The sequence below is a fragment of the Ochlerotatus camptorhynchus genome, unplaced genomic scaffold (genome assembly GCF_037179485.1).
Source record: "Ochlerotatus camptorhynchus isolate MF236.1 unplaced genomic scaffold, CSIRO-AGI_Acam_v1.1 ptg000131l, whole genome shotgun sequence".
Lineage (NCBI taxonomy): Eukaryota > Metazoa > Arthropoda > Insecta > Diptera > Culicidae > Ochlerotatus > Ochlerotatus camptorhynchus.
In genome coordinates, this window is record NW_027040621.1 from 1,725,942 (window position 1) to 1,738,339 (window position 12,398).

General features: G+C 36.2%; 1 protein-coding gene across 1 annotated transcript; it reads right to left on the reverse strand.

Annotated features, from left to right (window-relative positions):
- Positions 1-310: 310 nt before the first annotated feature.
- On the reverse strand, positions 311-12,398 carry LOC135700276 (uncharacterized). The gene is made up of 2 exons (XM_065220747.1): positions 12,287-12,398; positions 311-962 (listed from the first exon to the last, which is right to left on the reverse strand). The coding sequence occupies exon 2, from the start codon at positions 953-955 to the stop codon at positions 668-670; it is 288 nt and encodes a 95-aa protein (XP_065076819.1). The 5' UTR covers positions 956-962; positions 12,287-12,398; the 3' UTR covers positions 311-667.

Below are 12,398 nucleotides of genomic sequence, written 5' to 3' on the forward strand. Positions count from 1 at the left end.
CCAGTACCGACATCATCGGCGATTCATTTCGCGTGCTTGCTTCCCACCTTTCGCTGCACCCGCCTTGATCGCGTGGTGTCAAAATCTGCACATGCATGGAGGAGCGACGTGATTACAAAAGAAGTGAATTGAAGTCTTTTTTTTCAGCACAAGCGACAAACCCCTCGTCGTCGGCGTCTGTTGAATGTGTCGCTGAAAATGAAACTAAGCCAATGTGAAATGGATACAACGGACCTAGTTTTCGGTCGTTTGCTTCTATTTCGGTCATCACTTTTATGTATGTCAAATTGGTGGAAATTTAGGCACGAGGTTTTTAGGTTTTTCATTCTTTTATTACATCAAAGTTCCTTTATCCTTAACATCTACAATGGTAAACAAAAACACATCCCTTCGATGGTACAACCACAAAAGGATTATTGGCACTATCGTGGAAGAATAACAAGTGTGTTTTTTTCCTATCGAATGGTAACTATGAAGAGAGAAACAAAAATCATATTCTAATACGATTTGTCGAGATGTTCGTTGTTTAGCTAACACAAAAAATAAAAATCAAATACTGTCCTAATGCCTCAGTGCGTATCATCGTATCGTGAGTCCAAATCCGTCATCCGTTGACTTGAGAAAAAAAAATCGCTGCAGGGTGGTTCTGCAAACGTGCACCATTCACTTAGTTGTGTCCGACCTGGTCAACCTGCGACTGCAGATTGGAGATAACCTCACGTGGGACCTGATCGCCGAGCAGCTGGAACAGATCGACGCGCTGGTCTCCGGGGATGGACTCGATGGCGGCAACCTGGATGCCTTCCTGCACTCCCTGGATGGTGGCATCGCGGGGGATCAGCTGCTGCGACTGGGCCTGTCGGATGGCTTCGCTCGTCAGGGCAGCTCCATCGCGTTCCTGGGGGGCGGCAAGGGCCACGGCGACGATGGCAAGCAGACAGATGGCTACTTTCATTTTTGCGCTGCAAGAAGAAGAAGAGGAGGAAGATGGGGTTAATTGAATTGCTGGCTGAGTCGGGTTGACGTAACACTGTTTCTTTAATTTTGGTTTTCTGTCTCGTCGTTTATGCTGGAGGTGCTCAGCTGTGATGGTTTGGTAACATTGTTGTGCAGCTTGAGTCATTTGGCGCATACGAGTTTTACATCGTTATTAGTGGCGCTCGGTGGGAAGTGTCGGTTAAGGCTACTGTGCGGTTTAGGGTGGTCGGAACAGTTGACGAAAGTGCAACACTTTTTATCATTCCTAGTGCATTGAGGGTCATTTTTGTCCTGGAAACGTTGTGTAAATTTTTCCTAATACATTACGAAGGTTGACAAACATTTGAAGTTCTGTGAATCTGTCCGCATCACTACGTCGTACCTGTCTTCACCTTAACAGATATCATCCTATAAAACACCTGAATTTATCGATCTATGGTGAGATCTGACGCTCGTATTTTTTTAATGTCGATATAATATGAGGTGTCTTATGATGTTTTTCACTTTTGCGGAAGTTAACCGACTCCAGAAATATCCAAGCGCGTTCGGTAGGGGCACAATCACTTTCATATGGCGTTTGTTGCGTTCAATTTGATGCAGTGGTTGTCGAGAATTTGATCTTACAATGGGATTCTTTCATTTTGATTTTTTTTTTCGGTTACTGTACATCATCGTTTTCTGAGAACAGCCATATTTTTTTCGATCCCATAGACTTCCATCTCGATTTTTAAATCAAGATATAATGCAAAATATCACATCGCTGTTGACACATAACTAACAAATTTACTGGGGAGTCCAGCGTTGCCAGATATACCGATTTATCGGTATTTATACCGATTCTCAAACTTGATACCGATATATAGATAAGGTTTCTCAGAATAGCGATTTTTGAGTTATGATTTTTGTTATTAATTATTACAATGATTACTGCCTGCCTGCACTGAATTGTCAGAAGAAACTATCGTGAGAGACTTTTGTTTTTATGAAAATTAAAATTTTTGGGCCTGCTCTAAAAAAATATCATTTTCAAAAATGTCTTATGCTTTTTTTTCCTTGATTTGGTTTCCGTGCTGAGCCCCAATGCTACCGACGTCAGGGAGGCAGCTCCCACACCTGGACCCTACCTATCGACCCATCAACTCATGGACCGGGCACCAACGGCAATACTTCCCTCAGAAAAACATCCCGACGGCGCAGAATGGGATTGAACCCAGGCCTGCTGGGCTGAGTGGTAATCACGCTTACCACTACACCACTGACGCCGCTGAAAATGTCTTATGCTTGATATCCTTTCGACTAATGCTTCCATTTCCTCGCCGTTTTTGGTTATGGAGAAACAGCTGAGGGTTTATCTCAGTAATTTTTGGAAATTGGGAAATACTTTCATTCAGTGGGAAAATAGGTCCATAAAAACGTTCATTTTTGAACTTCCTGAAATTCCTTTAATCTTCCCTTCGATGTTTCTACCAACTTTCCCTAGGAATTTCCGTCCACCTTAACGTGTAAGTTTTTTTTTCCGATTCCTCCCGGAAAGCTATTTCGTCTTTCCTTGGAAGCTTCTTCTGGTTTCGCTCGAAAGGTTCTTCCGTCTCCTCCCGTCAGTTTTTTCAAGTTCCCCGGAACTTCAGAGTTTTATTGCGGTTCCATTAGTTTCAGGAAAACTTCAGGAGCTTTTCAGAAGTTCTGAAACTACAGAATAGTTCGGACTTTTGGGTTGGTTCCGATAAATTAAAGACTGTTTCATTAACTTCTGTTCAAATCCGAGAACCCGGGAATCTCAGGAAAGCCCAGAGAACTTAAGGAAACTGAAATATTTTGGAAACTTCACAAGCCCAAAGAACTTCAAATAAATTTAATGGTTTTCAGGATAGTTCCATTTGTTTCAGGAAAATTGAGATAACTTTAGGGACATATAAATTCAAGGGAATTTTTGAACCTTTGAATGAGTTCCGGGAATTTCCGAAAACTTCTGTTAAGATCCGAGAGGTTCATGAAAACTTTGGAACCGTAAGGGAAGTTACATGAACGCTAGAAAATTGTGAGAACATTTTAAGGGAAGTTTTGTGTTTTTTATCGGCAGTTTCGAAAACTTTAAAATAAAATAAAAAATCTGGAAGTTCAGAGAACGTTAATGCTGATGTTCATTAACAAAAAAAAAATGAAAACGCTAATGAAGATCCAGGGACTTTAAAAATGATAAGAGATTTTCCGGTAGTTCCATAATAATCAGGGAAGTTACGAGTACTTCGAGGATGATCAGGGATTTTCAAAATAGCCCCAATAACTTTAGGAAAATTGCAAGAACTTTCAAGGAGTTCCGAAGAATTATGGGATATTCCAAAGTGCAATTCAGGAATGTTCCGAAAACTTCAAGAATATTGTGGGATTTTCAGGGCTGTTTTATGAATATCAGGAAAATTGCTGGATGGATAGACCATGTGAAGAACTTCAGGGACTATTGTGCTAACATCCCCCAGAAATCTATTTCTTCCAGATATTTTCCCACCTTCTCCTTGAAGTATCTTTCGACTGTTCCGTAAGCCCTCTGGTGTCCGACTTTTTTCAGAATTTTCTTCCAATCTACCTTAGGAAGTTTCTCCCAGTGTCTCCTGGAAGTTTCTTCCGTCTTCTCCAAGAAGTTAAATTAAAGTTCTACCGGATGTATCTATCGAGTTCTCCCAAAAGTTTCTTTCGTCTTCCTCTGGAAATTTTTTCCATAAGTCACTCTCCGTAATTTTTTTTTCCCGAGGGTCTCCTAACTTCCCCTGGAAAGGCTTCACCAGGATTGGCTTCCGATTTCCAAACTTTTCTGGCTTCTGCATATTTTCCGAAAGTTTCTAAAATTTTTTGCCAGAAGTTTCTCAATATTTGTCTTGGAAGATCCCCATCGGATGTCCTCCTTCTTAGATCTTCCTTCAAACTTCCTGCACAAGATCTTCTCTCAAGATTATTTCTCTGGAAGTTTTGTCGGTACCATTAAGAGACTAAATCAAATATTTCCCAGAAGTTTCTTCCGACTTACATGGAAAGTACATCTTTCAATTTTAGTTCAATAGTTTGAAAAAAAAAAAAAAATTAAAACTAATTAAAATAGTGAATACCGATAAATACCGATTTTTTAATCATTTGATACCGATAATCATGAAAAAAATCTGGCAACGCTGCTGGGGACACCGGGGAGTGCAAAATGTTTTTTTTTACTAATATAATCGCACTTATTTAAAGTGGTTCCAGTGCTCCAAAATTGATGAAACATTATCCAAAATTGATGAAATTTTGTATTTCGACTCATTAATTTTGGAGCACTAAATAAGTTCGATTACATTTAGTAACAAAACATTTTAGCGCCTCGGTGTTACTTTGTATTGGAGCGATCCTGTCAATTCGCTAGTTTTCTGTCAAACCGCTTTTTTTTTCGATTGGAACAGCTTTTTTTCAGTTTTGTGGTGACAGTCGTCCATACTTTAACTAGAGAGCTTTACTCTCTAGGAGTGCCGGAGCATATCCGGATGTCGCCAATTATGTTTTGGTGGGCAGTCACTTTGACTTCCGGTGTTCTTATTTTTGGAATCCTCATGTCATTTGATACGTCTTATTATAGGGTTGACATTTATTTAAGGATTTTAAAGCATGCATTTTGGTTATCAGCACTGTACATGCCGTAGTTTTCAAATGGGGCTCGGCCATAAAACCGAAGATCATTAGGCCAAATAGTCACTAGGTTGAATGGCTGTTAGGCCAAATGGTACCTAGATGGAATGGCCACTAAGCGGAATGGTCGGTCATTACGCTGAACCAAATTTGCGAGATTGATACATTTTCGAAGCTTTGCGAACCCATAGAAATATTTAAGTTTAAATGAATTTTGAGATTCTATGAATTTTGAGATTCTATGAATTTTCCGGTTAACCCTGAGTGACACAAGTTCTATCAAGTTCAGATTTGCAAAACATAGATTTTATTTTCTAGGCTCAAGCTTGGAAAAACATGAGAGAGCACTAGGACTTCCATTTTTCTGGAATAGCAGAAATTTAATTTTTTTCCTGAATTTAAAAGATTTAAGTTTTACAAATTGGCATTATTTTAAAAGTATTTTTGCTCCTCTCAATTATGGGAGTGTTTTCGAGTGTTACTGATATATGCAATATAATTATCGTTCCTTTTTTTTAAAGCTGCTGAAATATTATAAATCTGCAGAACTATATACTGCAGAACTGTACTAAAGCTGTGGGGAAAACGTGGAGACTACGACCGAATATGGTACACTGGATATATTCGGCCATAATTCGACCAAAAATTACCTGCTTCACTCATATGGTGGCCCAAAACAAATGAAATAACAAAAAAAGTAATGATTTTTTGAAAATTTCACGATTTTTACATTTACATTAAAAACACATGTTTTTCAACCGTGTATATTTTTTTAAGAATTGCATTTTAATTTTGCACAACTTTCTCGAAGACACCAATGCAATCAAGCAAGCCGTTTTTGCAATATAGATATGTTTATTTCATTAGTGTTTTTCTACACAGGCCCTATTGAAAAGTTAGGATTCATTACATCTGATACCATGAAAAGGTATCGTTACTAACAAAACTAAAAAATTCATTTGATGAATATTGAGCTAGAACTAAATAAAAGTGAAATGATGCTCAAACTAGCGATTAATTTTCTTTTTTATTCATTGTCTTCAATTTTGCATAGTTGTATCAGTGATCTTAACGGTAATAAGTGAAATACTCAACACTGTAGTAGTGAACACCAAAAACATCTGTCTGTACCTAATGTAGAAATTATACCTATCGATCTGATACTTAAATGAGTTTGAATGGTGAAAACAAGCAGTTGATCACAAAGATTGCTTTTTACCGCATACATCTTAAAAAGTTATCATAGGAAATAAGTGTAACACCATTTGGTTAAAAGGTAAGCATAACCTTCAGTTGTATTTCAATGAAATCATTTTTAAAGATTATTATTTTTAATTTTTTTAATACAGGAAGCAACATGAGTGAACGAGCATGTTTTATCAGGTGCATTCGGCCGTTCGAGGAAGTCAAGTGCTCGAAAGAGCTGAGGAATATTTCGAATATTACCATCCAGAAATTAAAATCGATTGGATATTCTGAAGCATCAGGATTGAATACTGGTTTTCGCATTTGCACGTCCTGTCGTCCTCGTGTTGATAAACAAGCTCTTTTCATCTCAAACGAGGAACAGCATGTTGCCGGAAGCTCAAAGATGCCAACTACAGTGATAGTACCTGTCGTACCGAGCTGTGAAAGCCTTACAACTGTGCAATCAATGACATCAGTTACTTCAGTTCAATCGTACCAAGAATTTACTCAACCAGTCAACATCGAGATATTCAACCGAGGCATTGCAGGAATCCAGGTATCACCGATAGACGTGGGAAAACTCAACTACATCCACTACCCCGAAAAGAAGCACCGTGAAATCAACGAAGGTATTAGAAAGAATCTTTTCAACTTCGAGCCTGAGGCTGACGAAGTGAATGAACTCAAAGAAGTTTTAGAAAACATGAAGGAAAAGTTTTCCAATGCATCCACTGCAAGAAGTGACAAATTATTAATTTTATCGTTATTGCCTTATTCATGGTCAACACAAAAAGTTATGGATCAATTTAATGCTAGTAGATATATTGCAACAGAGGCTAAGTTGATAAAGGAAGGTCATTCGTCAAAAACCGCAAAATATGGCACAGCCTTAAGTGATGAAACAAAATTGGCAGTCATAAATTTTTTGAAGATGATGATATAAGCCGGGCAATGCCTGGTCAAAAAGATTATGTGTCTGTGCAGAAAGAAGGAAAACGACAAGCCATTCAAAAAAGATTACTAATGATGACTTTGAGAGAAGCTTATAAACGATTCAATGAAATTCACTGCAATGTAAAAATTCAATGAAATTCACTGCAATGCAAAACTCCGCCCTAAGCAATGTAAACTTTTAACCAGCTCTGGAACCCACAATGTTTGCGTGTGCACAACGCATGAAAACATCAATCTAATTTTACACAGTTTGAAAAAACTCAACCATTTAAATGATGTAAAAACGTTCACTGACAGCCTACTTTGTGAAAACAAGACAACATATTGCTATCTACGGTGTTGTGAAGATTGTCCAGACTCTTCCGCATTAGAAAACATTTTATTAAAACAATTAGAGGAAAAATGCATTGATCAGCTTTCATTTGAACAGTGGGTTACCACGGATAGATGTGATTTAGAAACTATACAAAAGCCTGCAGACGAGTTTGTTTCATTTTTCTGCTTGAAATTGACAAGTTTGATACCACATGATTTCATAAAAACACAGCAATCTAATATTTTGAAAACTACACGAAATAATTAGCCAGAAGGTGAATTTTTAGTTACTTGCGATTTTTCCGAAAACTACAGCTTTGTGTTACAGGATGAAGTTCAGTCTCATCACTGGAATGTCCAACAAGCTACCATTCATCCATTTGTTATATATTTTAGAGAAAATATGCAAGTTAAACATTTAAGTTTTATTATAATTTCTGAAGAGTTAAGGCATGACTCAGTGGCTGTTAACTTATTTATTTCTAAAATGATAAGTTTTTTACGCATTAACCAAAGTAAAAATATCAACAAGATTTATTTTATGTCCGATGGAGCCGCGTCACAGTACAAGAACCGGAAAAATTTTGCTAGCCTTTGTAAATTTAAATCAAAGTATGGAATTTAAGCCGAATGGCATTTCTTTGCAACATCACATGGGAAAGTCCTTGTGACGCTATTGGAGGTACAATAAAACGTATGGCTACTAGAGCAAGTTTGGCCAAAGAACGTGAACATCCAATAAAAAATGCAAGAGAGCTTTATAATTGGGCAAATAATCGAAAAGAAGAAGAATTAACAAAATTATCATTTAGTTTTGCCACAACAGAGGAATACGAATGTATGGCTTCACACCTCAACGAGCAATATAATAATGCAAAAATAATTCAAGGAACTCAAAAGTTTCATTCTTTCATTCCTGTATCAGAAAATAAAATTAAAGCCAAACGATACTCAAACTGTAATGATAATGATGCCAAAATATTCGATGTATTTAAGTCGTGATGTAAATAAAAATAGAAAGTAAGTGTATTACAATGAAAATAAATTATGTATCATTTGTCCATAAGGTTTTCGAATAAAAGAAAAGTAAAAAGAGCAGATAAATGTATTTTGTGGATTTAAGTTGAGATTTTAAAATAAAAAAGTAGCCGGGATTCGCTATTACAAATTGTAATAGCGAACCCCGACTACTTTTCCGATAGGGCCTGTGTAGAAAAGCGCTTATAAAATAAACATTTTAATACATTGCAAAAACGGCTTGCTTGATTGCTATGGTGTCTTGGGAAAAGTTGTGCAAAATTAAAATGCAATTCTTGAAAAAATATACACGGTTAAAAAAAATGTGTTTTTAATGAAAATGTAAAAATCGTAAAATTTTCAAAAATTTATAACTTTTTTGTTTTTGAGTTTACCATCACTAAACTTTGCCAGTTAGTAGCAAACATTGTGAGCTTCAATGAGGCTTAAAACGAAAATTATCAAAAATGTGCTTTTTGAGAAATTAACTTTTTTAATAATAAATATATTTTTTTTCATTGATACAAACGAAATTTTTTACAGTGTATATTTTTTACACAATTGCCAAAATAATATCTACAACTTTGCTCTAGATCCCAAATCAATCGAACAAAGCGTTTCGGCAATATATATTTTTAAACTCATTAGTACTATTTTTACACAGGCCCTTTTCAAAAAGTAGTCGTAATTCAATATGAAAAACTGAGAGCACAAAATGGCGCCTTTACTAAAAAGGAACAACTGTGCAAAGTTTCAGCGTAATTGGAAATGATCGGTCAGGATCGATTTGCTAACCTTCGTGGAATGCCTCAGTTGTAAAAACACAGTTCGAAAAAGTAGTGTAAATTTCTGTCACTATGATGCACATAAATGGAGCGTCACATATCATACAAATTCACATTACAGATCGTGTAAATTTATGAGTCATTTAATGAAATATTCGAAATATTGTATGTAACCATCCATATTTGTAAGCAATATTTTTTGCAAGTTGGTAGTTTACGTGAAAAGGAAGTTTACATGCTTCAATTTTAGCATGCATGGATATTTACATCACCATTAAAATTCATTATTTTATTGGTGTGAAGGCTCTACAGATAAGAGAAAAAATTTAAGATTCAGGTTTGACAGTTTCGAAATGTAAGTAACATTATAGAGAATTTATCTTTCTTTTAACATGAGCAGTTATATCGAGTCTTACTGTTTTCGTGATTGTTGGCATCGTGAACAAATAATTACTAATCAACATTTTGAAAATCTTAAAAATGTCCTTATTTTGTTATTGAAGTTTTTAACAGTTATTTTTTTGACGAAAATTTGCAATATATTTTTCAGACCGTATTTTTTAAGAAAAGGCAATCCTATTTCCTACAACTTTGTATCAGAGGTCATTTCGATCAGATAAGCCGTTTTTGTGCTATGATATTTTTTTTTAAATGTCGGATTCGCCATTTTTAAATTTTAGGTGAGAGTCAAAATGTTCGTGTACCAGTACAAACTTGGTTCATTGCCGCTAGAAAACAATTGTGCAAACCTTCATGAGAGGTTAAATCTGAAATTCGTTTATTTTTGCTCTAATTTCAAATCACAAACGAATTCACATTAGCCACAGAATTTCCCGTCAGTCAAAAGACATCTTGTGAAACATCAGATGGCAAGAGCATTCAATTACCTTCGAGGAAGAGGCCAGAATCAAGATGCAAAAGCCACATCAAATCACATAAGGATTCAATTATAAGATCATTGGTGGTTCAGTTGAGTACCCAGGATCACATTGGTCTCTTCACATACAATTTACAGACGTACTAGATCGTAGTGCTGGGACTAGGATAATCCGGATATTTTGATTTAACAATTATATTAAATTTAGACATTTAACATATCACTTCATATGGAAACCTAACAACTAACTATTTTACAAATATTTGCAACAATAGAAATGATGAAAACGATTAGAGGTAAAAGAATTTAAAATTTACACTATCCGGATATCCGGATAGTCACTATCCGCCTGATAACCAGCTCAACGTTTTCTCAATTTATATTATTTCAATATTGGGCACTGAAAACCATGATAATGAACTCAACTATCCGGATAGTTAATGTTAATTGGCACATCTGTAATAGAATCTTACATTTCCCGTTTGGGCTTAGATTATAAAGAAATCTCATTAGACACTTTTTTAACCAATATTTTTAAAACGATTCTATTATCAACTGATTCCAAATATTCACACAAACAGGGATGTAGGGTTACGGTATGTAATGTGGGTCTAGTCCTTTCATTCGGCCTATCACGCAAATAAATAATTAATTAAGGAATATTACACAAAAAATAAGGAAAATATTGATCACTGATGGTTGATAAATGTGTACCACACACAAATCAATTTATATCACAACATTTCAATACATTTTCAGCTCTCGTAAGTAATAAAACTGGTTGAGAATATCACAATGTTCGGAGTTTTTAGCCGCCATGACTTATAAGGTTAAGATGGGAAGGTTGACTGACGATCATCAAATGGCCTGATTATGGCATTTATTGATTGGAATTACCTGATAATACACACTAGACGTAAAACTTACAGTTGCTGTTTGAATATTTTATGTTTATTTTAATTGTTTAACAACGTTTTCACAAGTAAAACATGGACCCAACTTTAGGGACACATTTCTTTTCTATGTTCCTAACTATGGCCCATGAAATTCATTTGACAGCATATAGCAATAAGAGTAACGTCAACAATGTTGTTTTGCATTTGGATGATAAGGAACGAACAGGAAGGGAGATTTTTTCTGCCAAACCTGTATAATGAACATCACAATGTTCTGATTTAGATATTCTGCGGTCAAAAGACGATAAGCGAAATTTTTAATTTTTAATTTTTAAATTGAGTGATTTAATGTAGTTTTCGTAAAATTTTCTCTAAGAAATGTTTTGAGGAATGAAGAGCATTAAGTTAACAGTGATAGTGATAAAAAAAAATACATCAGAAAACGTTACCAAGAGCGTTTTTTTGAGGATCAAACAAGATAGGACGAAGTTGCATCCATAAATAGACCCAATTTGGGGACAATAGACCCATATTACATACATTTCCCTCGTGAGTTATTGTCTTAAAAAAAGTAAGTTTTTCAACTTTTCGTGGTTTCTGATAGCAAACGACATGATAAGCATATCTAAGCATACCATTTAGCAGTAGAATATCGTTTGCAGGTAAATTCATTGATGAGTTATGATTAAAAACGTAATCGATGGCTGCATATTAGACCGAGGTTAGGGACGTATACCCTATATTGAAATTATCGAAAAAATAAACCAAAGTTCATTTTGAAAAATTTTCAAAACGTATATTGAATAAAAACCAACATACGTTTCAAATAAGAGCCTGGCTCACTAAGAAGACGAGCACACAAAAATTCCCAGAAAAAAAAATCAGGTTAATGAATAATCAAGACTGCTAAAATTTCCTGGGGCCATTATTGAGGAAAATAATTAATTCGTAATTTGGATGGAACACATCTTATATGCCCAATTTCAATAGTATGTGCTTCTAATCACTTAACTCGATTTTCGATCCGCAATCTCTCGTTAAGAAACCACACCACCCTATCTCACAAGCATCATTATCAGCATCGAAGCGATCGAAGCGTCTATGAATTTGCTCACTTTTAACAATATAAACAAAAAAAAAACCGCTACATGATCACTAGCAAAAAAAAAAGCCACACAGGTTTCATAATACCTAATAATCCACCTCGGTCTCCGCGGCGTCTCTCGCATGCGCTTGAATGCGCGGTGTCCTACTGCAACACACTACTCAACTACTCGTCAGAGCACCCCGGTAACCGACAACAGATCTTCACGCTGCTTGTTCTCCTCTCCGTTTCAGTTTTCACTTTTCTTTGGGTCATATTGCATTCACTCCGAGCGCGTGCTTGTGCTAGGCATAACCGATCAACTTTTCATTTTGGCCTCAATAACGTAACAGCGCAACGGAGCGAAATCGAAAGTGCCCCTGGATCTGGACTTTCCCGTTTCGATTCGCAGTCGAGGGTCAACTCTCTTATCACTTGTCGGCGTCATCTGGTTCCTTCACGACATTTGCCACAATCACAAAACAAACAATCAAAAAAAGCATCCCCCCGATCCAGTGTAGTATCCATTGGAAAAACTTACCTTTCAATTTGATGTAGTGGGAGGCGGATGCTCTGCTTGGGATGTGATCCGAAGCCGTCGAACGGAGTGGATGTTGCTGGTGGTAAAAGTAGTGAACGATAAAACGTCGGCG